The sequence below is a fragment of the Phyllostomus hastatus genome, unplaced genomic scaffold (genome assembly GCF_019186645.2).
Source record: "Phyllostomus hastatus isolate PE091 unplaced genomic scaffold, TTU_PhHast_1.1 phas_scaffold_1674, whole genome shotgun sequence".
In the NCBI taxonomy this organism is placed as follows: Eukaryota; Metazoa; Chordata; class Mammalia; order Chiroptera; family Phyllostomidae; genus Phyllostomus; species Phyllostomus hastatus.
In genome coordinates, this window is record NW_025334011.1 from 11,487,553 (window position 1) to 11,511,193 (window position 23,641).

Consider the following 23,641-nt stretch of genomic DNA (forward strand, 5'->3'; position numbering starts at 1 on the left):
CACTGTAGTTCACAATCATGGTATTTCAACCGAAGGCAAGAGCCTTCAGCCTGCGGCATGTATCCTGGTTGAGTTAGCCCACGTGACTGCACATCAGAGTTGATGTGGAAACCTGACTCTCCCTTTATCCCACCAAGGAAAAGGTTTCTTCACCAGCAGTCATCTTGTTAGTCATCCCAGATACTCAACTCTTCCAACTGATATTGAAATGGTGGTGAGATTTCAAAAAGAGAGGGTCCATTTTTATTTTATTTTAAAGAGACACTTATTTTTCCCCATCTTTCTTTATTTTATGACTTTATTTATTTAGTTTCAGAGAAAGGGAGGGAGAGAGAGAGAGAGAGAGAAAGAGAGCGAGAGAGAGAGAGAGAGAGAAACATCAATGTGTTGTTGCCTCTCACACACCCCCAACTGGAGACCTGGCCCACAATCCAGGCATGTGCCCTGACTGGGACTCGAACCAGTGACCCTTTGGTTTGCAGGCCCTTTGGTTTGCTCAATCCACCGAGCCACACCATCCAGGGCGAGAAGGCCCATTTTTAATTTGTTGGTGGAAGATTTCTTGCTTTGAGACATTTGTACAGCTTACTAAAGCTCGTTCACAGGAGATATTTCAATGTTCACCAGTCTTATGGAGAAACAGCTGACTCAGCAAACAGCAGGATCTGGGAGAAGTGTGCACAGATATTTGTTATGGGTGCTAGAACATGAAATGAAGTGATTTACTGTTTTTACCTTGATGAAGTGCAGTTATCAAAGCCTTCTAAACCTCAATTATATGACTCAACTGAATATTAACAATTATAGTAATATTAACAAAAAAATAATCATAGGATGGGGTTATGCTACTTGGTCATTCATAGATTTGAGTAAAGATGCAAAATGACTATTTTGTAATAATGAATAAAATCTTGTCCATGTAACAATATTCTTGGCTTTTAAAGCTAAACAACTTTCTAAATATATTAAAAATAAAAATTTCTCATAGAGTTTTCAACTGTTTTTCATCAGAAACACCTTAAATCAAAACAGTTTTTCCCAGAAATGAGGACTGATAAAAGGGGGCTTGATTAAAATGAAGGGAAAATTGATTGAAATTGAGGATTATTAAAATGTATTGTAAATGTTAAACCTTTTTAATTTTTTTTTCATTTGGGACATTAATTATACAGTTAATCAATTACCTTAAACAATTTCTTGGTGATTTCCTCAGCAAAATGCTGAGATCTACCAGAACACGCTTTCAGGATTCAGAAGCCCCTGCCCCTACCCTCAGTGAGAGCCCACAGGTCTGGCTGCCGCACTGAGAAGTCTCGTGGCACTGCTCTCACAGACGTCCTGAGAGTTGTCCCCAGGCCCACCCTTGACCCCGTCCCTCACAGGGCTACTGGGCCCTGGGCTTGTCCCCAGCCCACGAACAGACTGCTGGGAAGGCTTTCTTCCCAGCAGGTTTGAGAGCAGCATCGATAATATTCAATATAAACAAAAGAAGGGAGGATTTTCCCCATAAAACAGCTCCTTAAAATGCATGTATGTTAATTCCTGTTCACTACCATTGTCCATCTGACTATCACTTTGTCAGCTGGGTTGTGAAAGAGAATCAGGGAGCCTGACAGGATAGATCAGGTGTCTGGAAGGTTGAGCTGCCACAGCGGGCAGCAGGAGAAAGGCAGGAAGGAAAACGTGCTTTACAGATTTACTGGGAACACTATCGACAAGTAACAGCCATTTCTTCCCTCGTTCTTTCATTTCTCTCTCAAAAAAGAAACACCAGTTTAAGGATTCAGTACTATTTCCATAGGATTAGCATTCAATATTTGTGGGGGGGTTTTCCCATTAAAAATAAATGTCAGGAACCTCATACGTTTTGGCAAGAGGAAGTGGCAAACTCATGTCTGCTGAGCATCTAACACCTGGTAGGCACTGCTCTTCATGGGCCTTCCTCGTGTAACCCTGATAGACCTTTGTAGCCAGAAACTATTAGTATGCACACTTCATAACTGAGAACAGTACAGCTCAGGGAGTGTCTTTCACAAGCCACAGGACAGAACCAGGAGCTGAAAGCACCTCTGTCTGAACCCAAAACCCATGATCTTCCACTAGAGATGATGGTAGTGGCCATAACTGTGCATAATAGCTTACAGTCTGCATGTCAAGGTGGGAAGAGCCCTTAGAGTCAAAAATGGGCTAAGGTTTGAGGTCCAGCCTGTTACTTACCAGCTTTGAAATCTTTATAAAATGTACATATAACAGTAATTCCCAATTCAGGCTGTTGTGGAGATGAAATGATAATGCATATAAAGTATGTACTGAACCTGACATGCCTTGTCATTGGAATAATGTTTAAAAAACAGTATTGGTAAGTGCTAGGAAATGAAGAAGTTCCGATGCTCAGAAAAAGAACTCTTATTCTTGCTAAGCCAGGCTATGGATTCAGTGTTCGGCAAGGCAGTTCTCAAAGGCCTGAGTAAGTGCTGAATAGGATCTAGATATCACCAGTCTTGTTACAGAGGCAGAGGAGAGGGAGTCAGGTAAGAGCGTAGGTCAGCAGAGCCAGGCATGTGCCAAGGAGAATGAAGAAGCCTAGGCTGAGGACACAAGACATCTACTTGGGGATGTGCTTATTTCTTTTGTATAGGGTCAGATTTCCTGAAATGTGGGTCCTGGACGTAACGTCTCTAGGAGGTCTTGGTGCTGCAGATACATGGGATAGAAATGGCATTTGGCATCCCATGTCCCTGGAAACAAAAGAACACTGTGCCTCTGCCAGCACGTTTAACAGCTCATGCTCCACAGTCAGCGCTCAATCAGCTCCTGTTGACTGTGTTGCTGCAGAGCCCGGGCAGTGCCCTGGGGAGAGGGAAGGCAATAGCTAAACGTGTTTATAGGGTTTTCAACAAAATTAAGTTGAGCTCCCCTGTGTTATGAGGCAATTCTTTTATCTCAGATGTCTCTGGGGTTTTTACCATATTTGTTTTAACCAAAGACCATCCTGGGAAACAGTTTGAACCCCAACTAGAATTTATTATTTGAAAGCCAAGTGGGAGGGGAAAAAGGGATGCCAACAAAATTGAAAATAGGGCTTTTTAGTTTAATAAAGTTAAAACTTAAACAACACCTAACAGTTTCGGCTCTTGACGTGGCTAAAACTTGGCAGTACTTTCGTTTTGCTCCTGGATCTCTGGGACCTGTTTCAAGAGCAGGGACACGCCTCTCTGTCTGTCCCTGCTCCTGCTCCTTGTGGAGCATAGGCCTGTGGCCCCAGTGCACCGGATCGTGGAGTTGTGCCCACACTGACAAAGGCACAAGCGGGAATGACTCTGCTCAGAAGGAACAAAGGCTTTGGTTCTGCCCGTGGAAATCAGGAAGTGAGCTGTTGCAGCTGTTGCCTGCCCCAAGAACCGCTCTGTAACATTATCTGTGCCAGATGTGTTGTGAAGCAGATGGTCAGGCTGGCGCAGATGTGGGCACTTAGCACCGTTGAGCCCTCACTTCTCCCCCTGCTGCCTCCGACACGCAGCCGAACTCCATCAGACCTGATTCTCTGGAGGTGATGGAGGAAAAGGAGGAAGACACACGGTGCGCTTTTCCCAAACAAGTGCCTGGCAACCTTATTGGATTTGTGAGAATCCTATGGAGAGTAAGTGGCAAGTTCAACTTTAAAAACCTGCTTTTACCTTCAAATGATTACTAATTTTCCATGAATTCTTTCTAATAACTAGGCTTTTGGAAAGAATCATTTAAAGGTAATTGAAGTTGGGAGATCAGACAAGCCATTTTCATTTCAAAATTTCTTTTTTTCTTCCCTAAACACTCAGAGGTAATGTTGTATTTTAGAGTGAATTAGGACAACTTGTATACAATTTTCCTCCTTTTGAGGAGAGTGAAGGAGAGGAAGGTCATTGCTTCAAGTTGGAAAGGGACAGATCTGGGCTGTGTGGACTTTGGCACATTATTTAACTTCCTTAAGACTTGTTTTTCTTAATCTATAAAAGGGGAACAAAATATTTACGTGCAGGGTTTAGGTGAGGGTCAATTAAAAGACCTAGCACAGATTCTAGATCACAGTAAGGACTCAATATCTATTTGTTTCCCTTTAATCCACAGTTAGATCAGTTTCTGTAAATGTCACTTTTCAAAATAGTTATTTTTCATATGCTTAATATATTAAAAACAGCCCACATTTAAAATCCTGATATTAAGTATTCACATTGTATAATTTTGCAAAATTAATTTTACTGAGTGAGCCTTTTATGTTTTCAGTTCATAAAAGTCCATGTTTACAGCCTGAGCATCCTGTGAGTCTCTTAAACTGTATTATGGGTAATTTTGCAGGATCTCCAAAAATTATGAATGTCAGTGGAACTTTCTACCTCTCATTATTTAGTGCACATGTCTACGACATCTGTAATTTAGTAGGTGACAGGTGAGAGTTTTTTGGTCACCATCTGTGAAAGGCCTCGTAAGTGTGTGGTGGAGTAAACCACTCTTGTAGCTACATTGTGAAAAAATACTTCCTATAATCAAACAGTCTTACTGTTTTAGAGTTTTAAAAACTGAATTGGCACTTTCAACTTCTCTAAGAACTCCTATTCAAGTTTTAAAAAGAAAAAAAAGAGCCTGTAGTTATTGTAGCATGACTGACCTTTACTGCAGATTGCTTTGTTTCATCCTAAAGAGCGGAATGTCCAGGGGAACACTTTTCCGGACTCCAGTTGTCCTGGGAGGTAATGAGCTCTGACACTCCTAGGTGCCTGACTTTTCAGGGTGGCTTTGCACTGCCCATAATATCATCAGATCAATGCCCTTATCATTAGCAATTCCTGTGACTGAGTAGACAAGGAAAATAAAAAACAGGAGACATTTCTGTGTGTAATCTAGATATAGTTGTGTGTTCCCACCCACACACTCACCCATCATGAAAAGCCCAAAACGATTTTCAACCTTTTTCAGCTCATGGCACACACAAACTAATTGCACAAATTCTGCGACACACCAAAAAAAATATTTTTTTGCCAATCTGACAAAAATATATAGGTATAATTATGATTCACTCACACCAGATGGTCGTTGTTGTGGCTATTGTCATTCTTTTGTTTGACAGTCTAAGGGAAAAGAGGCCAGTGCCCCTGACTGAATAGGCAGGTACTGCGTGTTTTACAGATGTTTGCGTCTCACCAGTTGAAAATCGCTGGCCTAAAAGATACCCTTCTAAAAATAGATTCAGATAGGGAAACTTTCATACTCCTTTCCTCCTTCAACAAATATTTATAAGCACCTCCTATACGAAGGCACAAAAAGTATTCAGTGCAAAATAAGTACCTGTCTCCTCCTGACCTCTTAGTGCTCCCAGGGTCCCCACCCGAAGGCCACCTAGCACTAGTTTCTTTTGTTTCTTGTCACATCCTATGCATTTACAAGAATATATTTTTGTGTGTGTGTGTGTCTCACAATCTTTAAAATCCAAGTGACTGCATACTATCAATCTCACATCTTGGAGAGTATTTCATATCAGTCTAAATCATTTACTTTTTTTTACTGCTGCATAGTATTACATTGTATGGGTGGATGATTATTCTGTTAATACCCTGTTGCTAGACATGTATGAATTCCAATGGTTTGGTTTGGTTTTTCTTCTATTTTTGTGGCTTTGCCCTTTTTCTCCTATCTTGTGTTTCTTCTAACGCATCAGTTTCATTCCCTATCACGTATTCCCTATTGATTCCGGGAAATGAGACTCAACACACCTTCATGAAGACTCTCACCCTTGCACGCACTTCCGACAGATCCAGGTAAACCTGCATAAGTTAAATTTACCCAATAAGCCCTTATCTTTTTACCCCACAGATTTCTTGTGGTTAGCTTATGATAATTGATCATGAAGCCAGCTGATAAACTGGTCTACCGTCGTACCCACCTCTCTAAATTGCAGGGAACTTAAGGAGAACTAACTGTTTGACAGGCACCATATCTGTCACCTAGGACTTCATCGTTTCAAGTTCCCCAGAAGGCTCCCTCATCAGTATTCTCCCTTGCTGGGACCACGGATCACCCCGGAGGATCTCCTTTGCTTCGGGACCTGACCACAGTTGCCTCCTTTTCCTTTGAGTATCATTGCTCTTCCTGTGTGATTTTATTTCCATTATAATGTGGAAACTTTGGACGATCAATCAAAGCACATTAACTTCAACAGCATCATAATTAGCTCACCCCCTTTGGAATGGCTCATTTCTGGACACCTTACCTGTCAGGAGGTTGCTTTCTTTCTTACGCTTGGTCATGAAAAGGAGGAAGGCCCTGCCCAACTTAAGTCTTCAGAGACTTTGAGTTGACCTTGACCACTGGTTGTGGCTTCAGCTGCATCTCCTGTTCTTTGTTATTTCTGCTCCTCTTCGTGTTGACATTACCATCCACTGCCTCTGAGGTTCAGTTTTTCCATTTCTAGTTGATTCTGCATTCTACACTCTCACTGCCCCCCTTTTTCCCTCTATGTCTGTGTTTCTTTAATGCAGTTTCTTCTTCAGAGCTTGCTTACTTCTTTGACTATTTTAGTTTGTATCCCAGCAGCATAATTTACTGTTCTCTCTCATTTCCTCAGATGGTTAGTTGGTTGGCCTCACCTACCCCTTGATTTTAAAGGTTCTTAACATGGTACTAACTCATTTTCTTATTCTGGCAGTAAGTTTAATTTAATTAAAACAACAAACAACAACAATATTCCAGAGATATAGCCTCATTTCTTTTTTTTTAATTTTCAACATTTGGAAATGTTAAAGTTTGCTTTTAAGTAATTTTTATTTTTTAGAAAATGTTTTACATTCCATCTGTAAAATCTTTATTTCAGCCATTAATCATTTTATTACCACTTACAAATTCAACAAGTAATTATTACATTTCTACCACGTGCCCAATGCTATTCTAGGCCCTGAAGACATAAGCCAGCTCCCTGCCCTCCAGGAATGCACCGTCAGGGGTGCAGGGCCCATAATGTAGTCCCTGGGGTGGAGCCAGTGTGCCAAGGAAACTGAAACGGAGGGCTGGGGAGTTCAGAATGCAGGTAAGTTCCAAATAAGGTAGTCAGAGAAGAGCTCACCTGAGAGAGCAAGTGCAGAGACCAAGGAAATGAGTGTGTGGCACAGTGAAGGAACAGCAAAGAAGCCACTGTGGCTGGAGAAGAGGGAATAGTTAGAGAGGTCCCCAGGAGCCAGATGGCAGGAGGCTTTGTTGGCTATTGCAGGGACTTTGGCTTTTGCTCTGAGATGAAGAGCCACTGGACGGTTGAGGGCAGTCAAGTGAGGTGATGTGGCTTATGCTTTGATGTATTATTGTCGCATGTTATTTCAAGAAGATGTATGACTAAGGACAAAGTAGCCTTTCTTCCAGCTCTTCTTGCTGTAAATATTTTGTGCTCAATCGATTAAGAGTATGAACTAGATATAAGTGACCCAGGGTTTTCTCTTCTTTCCTTCCTCGCCCTGATCTGTTATGTAGATGCAAAGACTGTTATTATTGTTGTTAATGTAATTTTTTAACAAGCCTTGTCTCTAGGTAATCAAAGCTATCAATAAACTTTGTCTCTAGGTAACCAAAGCTATTGATAATTTTAATCTTTTTGCAAAACCTCACAATCCCAATTTAACGTACTTATTTGCAACTTCGGTACTTCTTCCAAAAAGATGAGATGAGGCTTAAAATGAAAGACATTTATTTAACTTTCAAGGCTCTGAAAATAACACTAAAAAATAAATAACTTACAAAGGAAGAAGAAGCAAATGTCACAGATCCATTTAGGTGACTATCGCCAGGTGATTGACTAATCCGTTTACCCATGAACTTTGTGGCAGCAAAGCTAGAAAGGAAGACAGGCTACTTACTTACCTGTGTGCGGGTTTTCCAGACCATAGCACTGGTGGTTTCTCTTCTTGTTCTAATGCAAGCCCCCAGGGGAAATGCGCTTTTAACATTCCCTTTCTTTCCCAGACAGTGATTACTTTATAAAATAAGTTAGTCGGTATACATTTCTTATTCCTAGTACTCTGTGTTTTGTTCATGTGAGGAGTGTCATTTTCACTGAAAAAAAAATCAACTTTCTGCTAAAATTGTTAGTTCAGTAGCTAAAGACATTAAAATCAAGGTTGATTTTAAAAAAATGTTTTAATTGTCTCTCTCACTAGATTCCAGCTACCTAGGGCAGAAACTATCTGTTCATCTTTGTATCCTTGGTAACCCTGAAGAAATAATTCTTCACGCCTCTGTTCGTAATTCCAAAATCTAAAAAGCTCTATCAAAAAATGTTATCAAAAATTGGATACCAAAACTCATCCAGAGGCAAAACCTGAACTAAAACTATTTAGAAATCTTCATTTGCCCCGCTTTTGTGAATACTCACTCATTTATATATTTGGCTACAGAAGTGGTAACAGGCTTAATTTGGGGTGCTCTGCAGACTCTGTTGGGTATTATGTAACACTTAGCGTGTGTACCTTATGACTTTTTAAAAATTAGTAAGTAGAAATTCCAGGATATATTGTGCCCCTAAGATTTTAGAAAAGGGACTGTGGGCCTGTCGCAGAGAGGCCCCAGAGTCGTGTAGGGACCCAGCTCATGTGAGCTGGGGCGAAGCCTGCCTGAAACGAGGCACTTGGGAATGGGAGACTGATCTGCAGCCGGGCCTCACAACCCTGCGGCCTCAGGAATAAAGCAGACGATTCCGTCCTTAGAAGCAGCTCAGTGACATGTTTCCTGAATTGTTTTCTTAGAGTGGTAGTAATTGGTGTTCAGTCGTAACAAACCGGGGCAGGATAAAGTGGTATTCTGTTAGTTAAAACTGTTCCTAAGTGTCCTAGGAGGTGCTTTTTGTGTGGGTTTGTGTATTTTTTATGTTGTCTCTGTATCTTTACCTATCACTTTCTATCTTTTTGTTTTTCTTCAACATTTTTAAGGTGTCAAATCAGCTTTTTTAATACTGGTGATTTAATTGCAAAAGCACACATAAACAGTTTGAAAGGTGTGAGAAGAAATTCACAAGTCACATGGGGAAACAGCCACAAAGCTAGCATTCAGTCTGGAATTCATCCACTGTGCAAAACCAGTCGCACTGCCAAGGGGTCAAATGGTGTGTCCTGAAAGTCAGTGAAAAATGAGTGTGATACAAGAAACATTTGTTTCATACTGAAGATACAGGGAGAAATATCAAGATGAATTAAATATCACTTCACTCTCACAAAGCTTAAGGTTTATAGGAACAACAAGACATGTGTATATAAAATAGGTAAAATACACAGTAGAACAGACCAGAGGGATGGCCAGCTCAGGAGAGCAGTACAGCAGGGGGGTGGCGCCAGCCTGTGAAGACACATGGGAGTTGGGGTAACGGGGGGGACGGACCTAGTGGAGTAAAGTTGAGCAGGACAGAGTCCCAGCTCTCAAGAAGCTCTGTTTAGTAGTAGAGACACAAAAACAGATAAATTATTATGAGAAGTAGCAAACATTATTTATATAGGAGCTATGGAACTTTAGAGGAGAATAATAATTGATCCTTGGGAAAGGTAGGCAAGCACCCACTTCCACACTGGATGCTAAAGAACGGAGGAGCTTGCCCAGAAGAGTAGGCATGGGTCTAGGGATGCCTTCTAGGCAGAGTAAATGATGAGATGCTTAATGTCCACTCTCAACAACAGCACAACTATATCAAGGTGACTTTTTGCATTGTAATGTCATTGCAGGTGAATCAGTCATGCCTTCTGGAACAATACAGAGCGGCAGAGGTTTGCAGAATAAGAGTCAATTTAGGACCATTGCACCGAAAATTGTTCCCAAAGTCCTAACTTCCAGAGTGCTGTCGGGCCACTCGCCATCACTCTCCGATCAGGTGACTCCAGGACCTCCCGTCAGCTCCACACCGCTGGGGGTGCCCACCCAGAATTATGCTCTGATGCAGGTTGCTGGCCCGGAGGGGACATTTTCTCTCGTGGCATTGCCTCACATTGCCTCAGCTCAGCCAGTCCAGAAACGCAGACTGTCCCTGCCTGAAAACCTTAAACTGCCGATTCCTCGATACCAACCCCCAAGAAATAACAAAGGATCAACCAAGAACTCGATCCGGAGCTCCTCTGAGAGTGGCTGTAGCAAACTTCCTGCCCAAACCCAAATGTCCCCTTCCCTCCCTGACCACTCCGAGCCCCCTCCCCGTCCCAGCCCACCCGAGCCAGTGCCGTCACTGAACCCAGCCCCAGCTGGCATCGGCGTGGACACACTGACCAGTGACCATGGACAGCTGAACCGTCCTGACATCCCAACATCATCCACGCCAGAGGAGCCCTCTGCCAAGCAGGGCCTCTTGAAGATTTCAGGGAAAGAGAACTTTGCAAGCAAAGAAACATCCAGTAAACCTTCTGTTGCTGCCAGTGAAAAACATAAAGAACCACTTGATCTTGCAAAAGGCACGATCAGGTTATCGCCGGCCATTTATGGCAGTGCGCTTCAGTTGATGCCCTCGGCCCCCAAAGGTAAACTGCCAATCCTACCCTACTCTAGAACAAAAACAACAGAGGCTTATAAAAATGAGTCAGACGTTAACACTGTAGACTTTTCTTCACCTGGGCTCAGGGTCGACTGCGACAAGACATCCACCATCACAGAAGGCTCTGATGCAGCCGCCAGAATGGCCACAAAGGTGCCTGGTCCGCAGGTGTTGAAGCAGAGTCCCTGTGAAAGTGCCTTTTGTTCAGCTACCAAACTGGATCTCAACCACAAAGCAAAACTGAATGGCGGGGCAACAAAGAGAAAAGGAAGGAAACTGAAGGTACCAGATGAGATCTTGCCATTTCAGGAGGAAAGGAGGAAATGTAAAAGAATAAAAAATGACCCCCAACAATCCAGAGACCAAAAGCCTGGAGCTATGAAAAAATACCGTAGCATTATGCCCAAACCTGTCGTCGTCACGCCCACTATGACTCCCCTGGCTTCTCCTGCCACTGTGCTACAGTCCCAAAGGCCCAGCGGCCCAGGACAGGACCTTCTGTTAAGTCATTCTCTCCCTCCTAAATATCTCGGCTGCAAGCAGGACAACAGCTCCTCTTCCCCTAGGACCAGCTCTGCACGTAGAAATGGATTCTCTGGCATCAAGAAGCCTTGGCACCGATGTCCCATCTGTAACCACCACTTCCAGTTCAAGCAGCACCTTCAAGACCACATGAACACACACACGAACCGACGGCCTTACAGTTGTCGGATCTGTCGCAAGACGTATGTCCGTTCCGGCAGCCTGAGCTCACACGTGAAGCTTCACCACGGCGAGAACCGCCCGAGGAAACTCGTGTGCTGTGAGTTTTGTGCAAAGGTGTTCGGTCACGTCAGAGTCTACTTTGGCCACCTGAAGGAAGTGCACAGGGTCGTCATCAGCACCGAGTCCGCCCCCAGTGAGCTGCCACCGGGGGACGCACCGAAGAGCAGAGACAGGGAGGCGGCTGTGCAGAGGTGGGTGCCGAGGAGCAGAAGCCTGGCGAGGCGGCCTGTGTGGATTGTGGGGACAGGCTAAGGTTTCGTGTTCAGAAAGATAACTTTGTAAAACATCTCTCAGACTAAGATTTTGTGGGACAGCTACCTCTTTCCTCTAGTTCTGTGAAGAATAATCTCATTTCTCATTGGTTTCTGATCAGTCATGATTTATGACGACACCACCCCTGGGAGCCAGGCCACAAATGCCTACCCCAGATGTGCTGGGGACAGTCCGGTGACATATTGTTTTTGTATCTGACATGTGAAATATTAAGTATTGTATATAGCTCCTGGTGCTCTTCACAAGTCGTTTCCCCAAATGGTGTTCACAGAATTTATGTCTAAACAGTGTCCTTTGCTCCAGAACATCACATAACCCACGGTGGCGGCACGGTGCGACCAGACCCCACGGTGTCCTGACCTCAAACCCTCTGCATTAGCCCTGTTTTTCCCTTCGGGCACATTAACTTCTTCCTGCGGGATTCCGATTTGCAGGTCCTGCTGGCTGGCCTTGTAAACAAACGGGCTAAGCCAGCCGTAAGCCTGGCAGGCGGGGCTCTCCTACAGCAACAAGTCTGCCAGGGAGTCTCACTAAACTGAATCCTCATGGGCACCATGGAAATGAACCATTTCCCACGCTGGATTTTCTGGCTTCTGCCATTGTTTTACTGTATTCCATTTTGAACTTTAGGTAAAATGTCCAGCCTGTATTTGGTGTTCAAGACTAGCCATGGCAGCAGCGGGTGGAGTGGGACAGGCACTGTCAGCCAAACCCAGCGTGTTCCTGGAGCACCTCCCTGGGTGCCACCAGACTCGCGCTGATGCCGCCTGTTCCTGCGGTCACCCAGACTAGTAGGCGCCCCTGGGGGCGATGCCTGAATGCCCCTGGTAGCTTGGGAAGTGTGTGGCCCCATGCAGGAGTGACCGTTAGGGTCGCGTGGCCCCTGCTGACGGCCTTCCTGGGCTCCCTCCGTCTGCTCATCAGCTTCGTGCTTCTCGTCAGCAGGTGTGTTTTAGGTCTTGGATGGTTCGGAGCTTAAAAAAGGAAAAGTTCCAATGCTGTTTTTCCCGTGCAATTTTATATTGAATATTTTCCCCCTTTTCAGGGACAAGTCCAGCCCCGAAGAAGACCTCCTCCTAAACCAGGCAGATGAAGTCAAATTGCAGATCAAGTGTGGCCGCTGCCAGATCACCACCCAGTCTTTCGCCGAAATCAAGTTTCATCTGCTTTATGTTCACGGAGAGGAAATTCAGGGCAGGCTCCAAGAGGAGCTCTCCCCCGGGAGCCAGGCAGCTCCACAGGAACGGGCTCAACAAGCTGCTCCTTCCTGGAAGCAGCGTCCCGAGAGAAGGACACTGCTGCAGAAGCCCTGTCCCTCCGACGAGAAGGTACCTGTAGCTCCTAAATTGAAAAGGCAACTCTGCCTTCATCGTCAGGATGACATGGAAACACTCACAGAAGATGAAGGAGCCCGGCCTGGACCCAGCGGACCAGGAGAAGCCCCCCGGGGCCCTGCGTGTCCCAGCCCACACTCAGCACCCCTCCAGTTGCAGTCAGGTTTTAACTGTGTCCTCTGTGCACGGACCCTTGGGAAGAAAGAAGAGCTCCTCCTGCACTGGGAACAAGGGCACAACTGTGAGGATGCTCCCAGGCTCTGGAGGATTCTGAAGGTGTTCTCTCACCAGGGCGGCGTGGAGCTTCCCAGGGAAACAGGGAAATGAAATGCTGGGGCCAAAGGAGGGTAGAGGGAGTTTTGCACCACTGTTCCCTCCAACTTCTGGCTGTGTGGTGGTGCTCAGTGATAAAATCAAACACGTTGGGAGCAGCAATAATAAGCAGAAGTGATTTTTGTACATAATGTTATTTTCTTATTAAATATATGCCCATGATGATGCATATTTTTCTAACTGTATGCAGTTTTATTTTAAAATTCTATATACTAACTGTTCATGTCTTAGAATTTTTTTGAGAATAAATAAAGAGATCAGAATTTAGAGATTGAGATGTACAGGATTTTAGGCTGTTCTGCAGAGACCATTTCCAGTAAAAACATGTGCTAGAGTGTGTATGTGTGTGTCCTTTTCAAATGTTTTCTGTTTAAATAGGTCGAACAAAATTGAAAATTTCCAGGTGACAGAATTATTTGTCCCAACCATATTATTATTATTATTTTTAAATTCTCTTGTTTAATTGAATATCCTATAGAGCAGTGTGTTTAATAAGGTTCTCATCTAAAATAACTTAAAATCCATATTTTCAGGACTCAATTTTTTAAATTCTATTTTTATTTTTTTTATTGATTGATTTTTAGAGAGAGAGAAACATCAATTTGTTGTTCCACATGCGTTCATTGTTTGATTCTTATATGTGCCCTGACTGGGGATCGAACCCATAACCTTGGTGTATCAGGGACAATGTTGTAACCAGCTGAGCTACCCAGCCAGGGCCTAAAATTCTATTTTCTTAAATGCACATTGCCTTGAAGATTAGATGTAAGTTTCACAGCTGTAGAGTTTCATATCAACATAATCAAGTTTTTTTTAGTACTTCAGCTAATAAAATATTTCACTTTTTTGCTAAAAAGTCATTTTCAGGCCAGAAAATTTACAGCCTGGGAAGCAAACTAGATAGTTCAGTCCAGATGTCTAGGTGTCTCAACTGCTCCCAAGTAACTTCAGTGGGTTGTTGCTAAATGATCGATTTTAGACACAACTGTGCTATTCAAGTCCAGGTTCTCTTTAGAAGTCAAGAGTAAATGATTGCCTCTTAAATTCTTGGGAAATTACCTCAAATCAGAAAAGTTGCCGTTTGAAGTTTCTGGCCATCCTGGCTGCAAAAATATTTTCTTGAAATGGAACTTGATCGCTCATCCTACTGAAATTTCAGCCTTTAGATGAAAGCACAGTGCTCGGGGCCAGCCCCCTTGCCTGCAGTGCGGCCAGGACATCAGCATAACATTTTTCTGTGCTAAAGGAAGATACTGAAACAGAGGAAGAACTGCATTCTAATTGATAAGCTAATGGGTCTTAAGTCATATCTTTAGTGTCTGATTTTAAAAGCAAACGCTCATAGACGTGCTGTGTTTCAAATGCTACAAAAAGGGAAAATTCAGTCCTTGGCTTTTTGCAAATTATTATAGATTTGGAAGTAAGAGGGTAGGAATGGAAATATCTGAAAAATTTTGCTGTGGTTTATCGACTGATTACATGCTACCCAGGTTCCGAGAGATATTAGACCTCCACTCTTAGATCTTTTTAGAACTGGGTTATTCATGAAACAGCTTTACCATTCAGTGCATTACCTAGTTTGTTTTGGGAAGATTAGTCTTAAAAACACTAAAAACTGGGCTCTACCTAGAATACTGTTTGAATTGAAACTATAAAATAATGCATTAAACTGCTCAGTCTTCAGATACTAAGCAGTATTTCCGAAACAACAGTTGGTTAACAGCAGGAGAGGGGGTCTGGGGTGTGTACGGAGGTGAAGGTGTGAGGGCAAGAGGAAAATCTGAAGTCAGCAAAGTCACGGAGACCCCCACCTGTAGCCAATGTCCCACGCCTATTCTTATAGCATGGGCAAGGCCGCGAGGGCATAGACCGCCTTTGGGAAGAAGTGGAGAGCTAGGAACGCGGCAGAGAGCAGAAGTCAGGACATGTGACTGGCTCATGGGCGAGTGCTGTGGCCGGATCCCTGGCTCATCAGAGCATCCATCTGCAGGGAAGGGAGGGGAGTGTGCCCCCCGAGCCACACCTCATCCTCTGAAACGTTTGTTACAGCTCTCTGCTTCTAGAAACACTTCCCTGTGTTACAAAGTCAACTAAGATAAGAAATTTCTGCCCTTATTAGTATAGTAGCACTGTTTCCATGAGAATGGTGGGAAAAGATGAGAAGAAAAGAGGGAGTGATTCGGCTAAAGAAACTTTTGGGAACAGTGAAGCCAATGGGTCTTCACGGATATGCCCTCCTTGGGTGCAGACGGGTTGTTCTCGAGGTCCTAACCTGCCTGCTGGGCCCAAGGGCCTCGAGGGGCAGAAGTGCTATGACGCCTACTCCACGGGACCTGGAGAGAGGCACCTTCCTCTGGCTCCAGTCCCTGGTCTGTAAGATGCCTGTGATGGCCCCACCTCCAGGTGTGGTTGTGAAGCATGGTTCAGCACAAACGAAGTGACTGCCACAGGTGGGCCACGCAGTAACTAGTGGCTAATGCTGTGCCTTTGGTCAGACTTGAAAGAGGAGGTCTGTTACACCATAAAAAAATCATTTGACACAGCGAGCGGTGAGCCTCAAGCCCAGAATGTAGGGATGAAACTATCCATCCCAGGCTCCACTTTGGGCCTGGAGTCCCCCCCGCCCCGCCCCCCAGGCTGCTCCTCCGTGCGGTTCAGAGGCCCTGGCCTAGCTCATCACAGTGCCTGTCCCAGTGTCCTGAACTTGACCATGGTCTTTCCTGCTGCCCACAGTAGGTCATAAGTCTCTTGAGGACAGGAGCTGTGTCTTGGCTGAGCACGTAGCCCCAGAGGGTCCAGCACCTGACATGGAATAGTGCTCGATACGTATTTCTTAAAAAATGGATACATTAACTAAATACAAACAAAATCGCCACTTCCCTGTTTATGAACAAATCCAGCTTTAGGAACAACCAAACAGCTAGAAAGGCATAGAGACAAATAGGTCTTAAATTCTGCACATGCATTTTGCTTAATGTCTTGTGCTTCTTGGAAAATTGTCGCAAGGCCAGCAAAATGAGATTTCTTTTTTCTTTTCCTTTGGCCCTAAATTATTTCTGAAAGTTACAGCATTTTAGATTTGTATTGTTTTATTAGCTGTCATTTTTATTCATGTCCCCTTTTGTTTCTCGCTCTTTCTCTGGCTCTCTTCCTGGTTCAGCTTGACTGTTCCTCTGTTAAGCTGTTCCTCATATGGAAAGTTGTCTCTTCATCAGCACGCCATAAATAATAAAGCCTGGGCGCCGTCCAGTGCCGCCCCGGCTCCACACACCCGCCCCCCAGCTGCACGGCTCCAGCGTTCTGTGGCCCCAGTGACACGGTCGTTGGCAATAAATGCTCGGCTTCATTTATTTATTAGAATTCTCAGATTTGGACTCGTTTGCTCCATTCAAACTGCTGACATGTTTTGTTAGGCACGTATTTTATAGTCTCCCCTTTTTGCCGAGTCTGATAAAAAATGCCCTGGTACAGATGATTTAGCAGAACAGATTTTTTGCTTCAACTGTATAACTGACTTTCCTGACAATCGGCAGCTTATCTAGGCTTGTGGTGCAATCCAATATCTATTTTAACGATATCCACCCCTTCAGGAATGTTCCTTTTGGAGGTGAAATGTTTAGTGTTTATCATATTTCGTTACAGTCATGGTGTATCCCCATACGAAAACTAACTATAAGTACGGTTTTGCAAGCACATTTTAAATTTGTGTTTAGTATGCAGACATTAGCTTAGCAGTACATCACATTTTCCATACTCTGAAGTGTGAAAATGTTTCAATGTGTTGCCTAACCCTAGGAAAAAATCGTTATCTATTGAAGGAAACCAAATGTGACAGCTGAAAGAGAAGCTAAGATTACTTGTTTCTGATTTCGATGTGAAGCTAAACATGTGGGTTTGTTGGTAGGTTTGCTTGTTTAATGAATGTTGCTCTCATTTTCAGAGTTGCCCCCAACTCCCGGTTAGTGGAGAAGTAAAGAGTGCACCTATGACGGGGTGACAACATTGCCTCTTTTGGTGTGTTTCAACAAAATTGCAAACTATTAGCATTGTAATAGATTATTTTTGATAAATCAAACAGCACTATCCAAAATCAAATCAAGCACTATTTAAAAAAGAAAAGATTTTACCTTCTGACATTAAATGTGAGTATAACCTCCACCTAGGAGTTGTAAGGAGACCACCAGCAGTTCTATAGGCATTTGGAAAAACAGAGCTTTGAACTTGACCTGATTACTGCCTGAGTTGTAATGCAGATCTTACTACAAAAACTTGGCCATGGAAGAGATCCAGGTTGCTCGAACATATGAGCTGCATAACCATCCCAAAGCTCTGGCTGGATCTGGAAGTAATATTTCAGAGTACGTTCTTAGGACACTAAAAATGGTCTTTCCCTAGTCTAATCCAAATTAAAGCACAGTTAAATTGTACATAGGGCTTTCATTGAAACAAGCCTTTCTGACTGTGTTTACACCCAAGGAAAGTGAAAATATCCAAGAAGACAAAGTCTTTTCTGTAGTATTTACTCCTTGAGGTAACAGGTCCGGGGAGGGAGGAGCAGGAGGGTGGAAGTGCTGTGTCAGGGTGGGGCACGAGGAGCTTTTTGGCGGTAGCAGGCCCAGTGGGCTCTGTTACAGTATCCACACTATAGTCTTCCTTATCTGTAAGGCAGCCTCCAGCCTTTGTCAGGGACCAGAGCTGCAGCTTATAGGGCCGCCTACCCTACAGGCAACATCAGCCCCAAGGAATGACAGTGAGTCAGCACAGGTAATTGTGCTGTTCACTCAGCTTTTATTGATGCAGGTTCATCCAAACCTATAATAACCCAATAATAATAATAACCCAATAATGACAATAATCTCTCAGAAACAGTCAGCAATAACATCCCACAAGAGAACTGGGGAGTAAGAGTCCAGATCAGGTCTGGGACCTGGAGGCAGCTGGTCAGCGTCTTGCAAGGTAGAGTCTCCGACAGGTCCACAGTCACCCAGAGCGGGGTGGGCGGGAGCAGCAGAGTGTCTCTCAGCTCATCAGCCTTGGATCAACACGTTTTGTGCCACCTTGATATGCACACCTTGATTATGTCACTCTCCTGTGACGCGCTGAGAGGGTGGTGTCACCCTCCAGATAAGCACGTGTTGTCCACCGCGTCATGCTGCGTGTGCTCCAGGGGCCGCGTCGTCCCTCTGAGCCACTGCTCTACGGCACGTCCTCTAAACGTGGCCTCTTGGCTGACAGGACTGATGCCATCTTAGTCCAGCCCTGCTCTCCTCAAAGAGGGGCCCCGAACTGGTTGGTGTTCAGGCAACAAAATGCCATTGATATTTTGGTGCAACTTCAGTGGAACAAACAATATTTGACAATGTCTGTCAAACACCTAAAATGCACAGACCTTTTGACCCAGGAACACCGCTTCTAGGAACCTGTTCATAGATATGACTGCACCCGTACACAGACCAGCGTGTGAGGATGTCCCCTGCAGCCTTGTTTACAGAAGTGAGAGACCAGGTGAACTTCAATGTCCCTCAGAATGGTTTTTAAAAATCACAGCACACCATGCGCTGGAATACCACATTGCACGTAAAAGTTGTAGCCCTTGATGTGCTGAGATTGTATGATGTGAAGGAAGCAAGGTGCAGACTAATGTGTAGCATGCTCTCAATTACTTTGTAGAAAGGGCAGGCGAGAGGGACAGAAGTGTGCTTGTATATTCTTGGACAATTCTGGAAGGTTGCTTCTGGAAGATGGGAAGGAATGACACTTTTTCATTATGGGAATTTTTTAGTGCATTTTTTTTCAATTGAAAAAATGACTTTCCTGGATGAAGCTGTCGCTTTGCTGTTACTGTTCAGGAAGGCCTCAGCAACACGGTGAAGAAGGCAAAATTGGTCTCACCCCTTCAGCTCTGGTGGCCACGCACGTCCTCAGCCAAGCCCTGCTGCCTGACAGTCCCACTCAGACAATGGCCAAGGTGACAGACGTCTCTTCAACACAGGACACACATGCACACCTAACAGACACAGACAGACCTGCCATCAGGACAAAAGGCTGAGTCCATACAAAGGATAATACGGTGTACATAATATAATTCACATGCCTTATGATAGGTTCTGTTCTGATGCCTTTGTTTTAGTCCTCACTACCCCACACTAAATTGGCTTCTTGACTCACTAAAGGAGCAAACACAATCTGAAATGTACTGCTGCAGACCTTAGACTTTCTGACACCTCCCCAAGCTCAGCATGTCTCTCCTGGGCTTTCAGCCCCTCAGGTCCCTGCTGTCCTGGGCTTGATGGGGACGCTCACCCCTCCCCCACGTATTTTTGCATTTTATAGGCCTTTTGAAGGGTGGCCAGAAGCCAAAGGGGGGACCGATGGTGGGAATTTCAGACGCCCTGTGGCCTGAGGGCAGGCCTTTCAGCACCTGTCCGGTAATGGCCTGGCCCTGTGTGGCTTTTGAGTGCCCTTCTAGAAAAAGGCAAAGCCGTTACTTCGGAACCAAGAGACATTGCTGCCCAGCTGAGGGCTCACCCCAGTAAGCCACTGGGTTTTAAAACCCCTTTTCAAAGTTTCACTTGACTAGAGTTGTTCATTCTTTTGGAATTGGGTTGGATTTGACTTGTCTCTCATTTCTCATCCTAATTCTCATAAAATGATGTGGCAGAAATGGAGGCCCCTGAAGAAGATGCAAATTCTGGCCCTACTGGCACCAGCGGTCTTCCTCTAGCCTCCTCCCAAGCCCCTTCTCCTCTCCTGGCTAGGAGCCCGGTCTGGCCAGCATTCTGAGTGGGTGGGTAGGACCCCTTCCTCCTCCTCACAGCCTCCCTTTCCTGTCGAATCCTCTGCTGCTCACCAGGCCTGCAGCGTAACTGGGTCACAACGAAGGACATGGTCAAAGAAAGACCTCTTGGACTTCAGAGTGATCTTTGCCCTCCCATCCCCTCTCCAGGGAGTGATTCTACAATTAGACCAAGTCTCTAATTGAGGCAAACAATTGCCAACTGCCCCTTCCATAACAGACACCCAGGCCACTGGGAGGAGGAAAGCCTGCCTTTTACTTAGCTGTCACTTGGCCTAAACCACTCAAAGGCAACACCTCGTTACTTCACATTCTCCTATGTGGATTTCTCAGAGGTCCCTCTTTTTCAATTTTAGTGTGTTGGCTTAAAAAAAATAGGTCTGGTTCCCTTTTTATAGCAGCTTAAGTCTGTCCCAAGTTGCCAAAAAGAAGTGTTTATGGAACTATTCAGGGGTCCTCCAAGGAGATTCCCAAACCAACACACTGTTCGCTCGTGAGTGCTCACACTCCGTGGAGAGCCACACACCCAGCACGCCCACTGTGGGGTCCCTGGCCTGCAGGCTGGCCTGGCCCGGCCCAGCCCAGGGCGGCACTGACTGGGGAGGACCTCCCAGCTGTCTGTCAGATGGGCTGCTCGGCTGTGCGTCTCCACTTGCACATGGATGGGAGAGTGGCATTCGGCCCTGTCATGGATAACGAGAGGCACCAGCAGAGAAGGGAACTGGCCCTGTTAGCCAACCATGGAATGTTTTCATTTTGCTTTGATTTTCATGAGTGCACTGAAATACCACTTCCAACATGCTTATCATCTCATATGGAAGACAAGCATTACAACAATAATTGTTAAAATGCTGAGAGCCTTTGTTTTTGAAGAGGGCAAGCTCATGCCAGTTTCACAAGGGACTCATGCATTTCTGAGTCCTGTGGGATTCGCTGGGGAGTTCAGGCCAAGCAGCTGGGAAGCTTGCACATCCCCGAACCCATGGCCGTCATGGGCTCCGACTGGCCTTCTTGTTCGCCAGCCCTTAAGGGAAAGCTCTGGGTGCCAAAACTGGGCAGTTTGCTAAAGAACTGAGATCATCCGGAGAAAACCATGCTGCTCAGACCCAATCCTTGCCCTCTCCTGGGAGGAGAGAGTGTCTGGGGCTGCCGGGTCCTCACCAGCAATCCTGCAGAAAGAGCAAAAGGCCTTCTTGAGTAACAAGTTAATTCAGGTCGGTTCAGGAAGACCTTAGGCACACCCCAGCCTTAAGTCTTTTAACTTAGGGAAGAAACCTCTGAATGGCAGCTGGTGGCAGAGCGGGCAGAGGCGGTGGAAAGCACTAGCTCTCCTCCGGAAGTCCGAGCGATCGGCCCTGTGGCAGGAAAGCAGGCTGACTGCTCCCGTTCTCTGCGTTGTGCTTGGAGCTGTCATCTGCTCAGGCTACATCAGCCTTGGGTCAAGGGAGCCGGCCCTGCCATGCCGTGAGGTTTGAATGAAACCTTTCACACCAGGCAGCACTGCAGTCAGCTGCATCCAGTCCTTCGCCAGGACCTGCTGATTTCCTGCTAAGTGCCCCCGACATCGGTGCCAATACAGCAAGCTTTTAAGTCATCACAATATTTTCCTTGAGAAAACGTCTTAAATGGACAATTCTTCTACAAGACCATTAAAACAGGACTCAGAAAGGATTAACAACCACTGAAAAGTCTTGAATCTAAAGCATGCCAAAAATCCCACCTCAAACTCCACGGGCCCCCCACCTGCATTTGCTGTGTAACTCTGGGTTTACATGCACCATCCAGGGAACACGGCTGAAATAACTTCTCTCCGGCCCTGCAGTCCCACTTAGGACGGGCCTTCTCCCCCACGCCCAGCCCAGCTGCTCCTGCCTTCTCTACGGTGACAGCGGCTGCCCACTCCCCACCCCCCTCAGCTCTGCTTGCCTCCCCACCTCTCTGAATGCACAGTGGTTCCTTTGATGACCCTCGCTTGGTCCTGAGGGTGGAGCCATTCCCTCGGAGGCCTCAGCTGCTCTTCTGCTTGAACCACACAAGTCTAAGCCCACCTCCTCAAACAGTGACAGCTTTTTGTTGGGCTCCAAACTGAAAGGTAGCCCTCGATTTTTTTACAGTGATCTTTTATTCCTTGTTTATCCTCATCCTGCCCAAGCATGAGTCCAGCTCTGTGGGAGGCCATGCAGGACTCGGCCTCCCCGCAGCCCGCACGCCTGCCCTTGTGCCTGGCCTTCCCCACCTGGGTGAGCTGTCCACACCTGGAGCTCCTTCCTGGGCTGTCACCACCAGAGGTGTCACTTTTCCCTCCAGGCACGCCCTCATTCCACACTCCCCACCTCCCCGCAACCACACACCCTGATAGGCAGCCCGGACCCCTGAGGTGCCAAACAGGAACTGCTCCCCATGCTGTGGAAGCGTGGTTCTGTTTCTCGTCGTGTTGTGCGCCACACAAATAAGTGCAAAGCAGAGCCCCATCCTCTGAGGGGTTGAGTGCTGTTCCCCACGAGGAAGGCAAACCTGGAAGTCGTCAAACTGACCCCAGCCCTCGCAGCCCCGGGCCCGGGTTTTGAGAACACAGTGCTGTGGAGGGATACTCACAGAGTACAGCGATGTCACTGCAGTCTTACCCACAGGACAGGTGCAGGAGCCAGGTTTACAGTACTCATAATTATGGGAGGGCGGGGTGCAGAATGAAATTTATAAAGGGATCCATTCAACCTGCACGATCCCAGGATGAAAGTGGGGGGCTCACACCCACAGGTGGGGAGCTGCAGAGCCATCCCTCCCCTCTGGCACGGCCCCACCACTGAAACTGTGTCCTCTCCCCCGGCTTGCCCTGGAGCACCGGCAGCTCAGTTCTCCTAAGTGAAACGCAGGCTGGATGGGAGTCCACTGAATGTGTGTTGGGATTGGCGACTCTGGAGGGCGAGGAGCCCCACTGACGTCTCTGGTTTCCTGAGAAAGTTGTGCACCTCAGTCTCCAGGGCCTTGAGCTGCTTCTTTCAGGGACCTGGGTAGCCAGCTAGTTAAACAAAGGCAGGCCCTATGTGCAGCACAGGTGACCCACAGGGTCCCGCTCCAGACCAGTCAAAGCAATTAAATGTGTGAACCAAGCTATTTATGTGTTTCGGATGTAAAAGTAATGGCCTTGCTAAGCAACTGAAAATAACATGTCTTGAACACCAAGGCAAAGGCCCATTCTTCTCTGAAATAAATGGGCGTTCTCTCCTCTTAAGTAGAAAACGTCACCCGCTGAAAAAATGAGCCCAGGATGGGCTCTGGCTGGGTCGACCTCCTGTGAGGTGGTGGCACAGGCCCCCGGACGATTGCTGACTGTGATTGATTAGTGCAGGGAAATTTGGAATTGAACTTTACTGTTGGGACTCACCTGCATTTGAAAGCAGTGCAGTTAGTAGTCCATCTTTCAACACTGAATGTATTTTCTCCACTTTTATATCTTTCTGATGAATTAAGGGCTTATGTAAGGTGAGGGATTGAAAACATTAGCAGCTGACTCTCTCTGTGGATCTGCTTGCCAGACGTGGCTGGGTGGAAAAACACAGGCACCAATTTTAAATGGTTTCTCCAACAGTTCCTATCAGCCATGAACTTGGATGCTTC

The 23,641-nt window shown here is 45.7% G+C and overlaps 1 protein-coding gene across 26 annotated transcripts in view; it reads left to right on the top strand.

The window, feature by feature from the left end:
- Positions 1 to 13,398, top strand: part of ZNF438 (zinc finger protein 438) — a 170,553-nt gene extending 157,155 nt beyond the window's left edge. For 24 of the 26 annotated variants that reach the window (XM_045857828.1, XM_045857822.1, XM_045857826.1 and 21 more), the window contains 2 exons: positions 9,726 to 11,478; positions 12,606 to 13,398. In XM_045857828.1, coding sequence (XP_045713784.1) covers positions 9,726 to 11,478; positions 12,606 to 13,221 — 2,369 coding nt within the window. In that variant the 3' untranslated portion in view covers positions 13,222 to 13,398. Of the gene's footprint in view, positions 1 to 3,273; positions 3,641 to 7,000; positions 7,058 to 9,725; positions 11,479 to 12,605 lie in introns of those variants that run through there. The other 2 variants (XM_045857835.1, XM_045857844.1) reach the window with 2 other exon arrangements.
- The last annotated feature ends 10,243 nt before the right edge of the window (positions 13,399 to 23,641 follow it).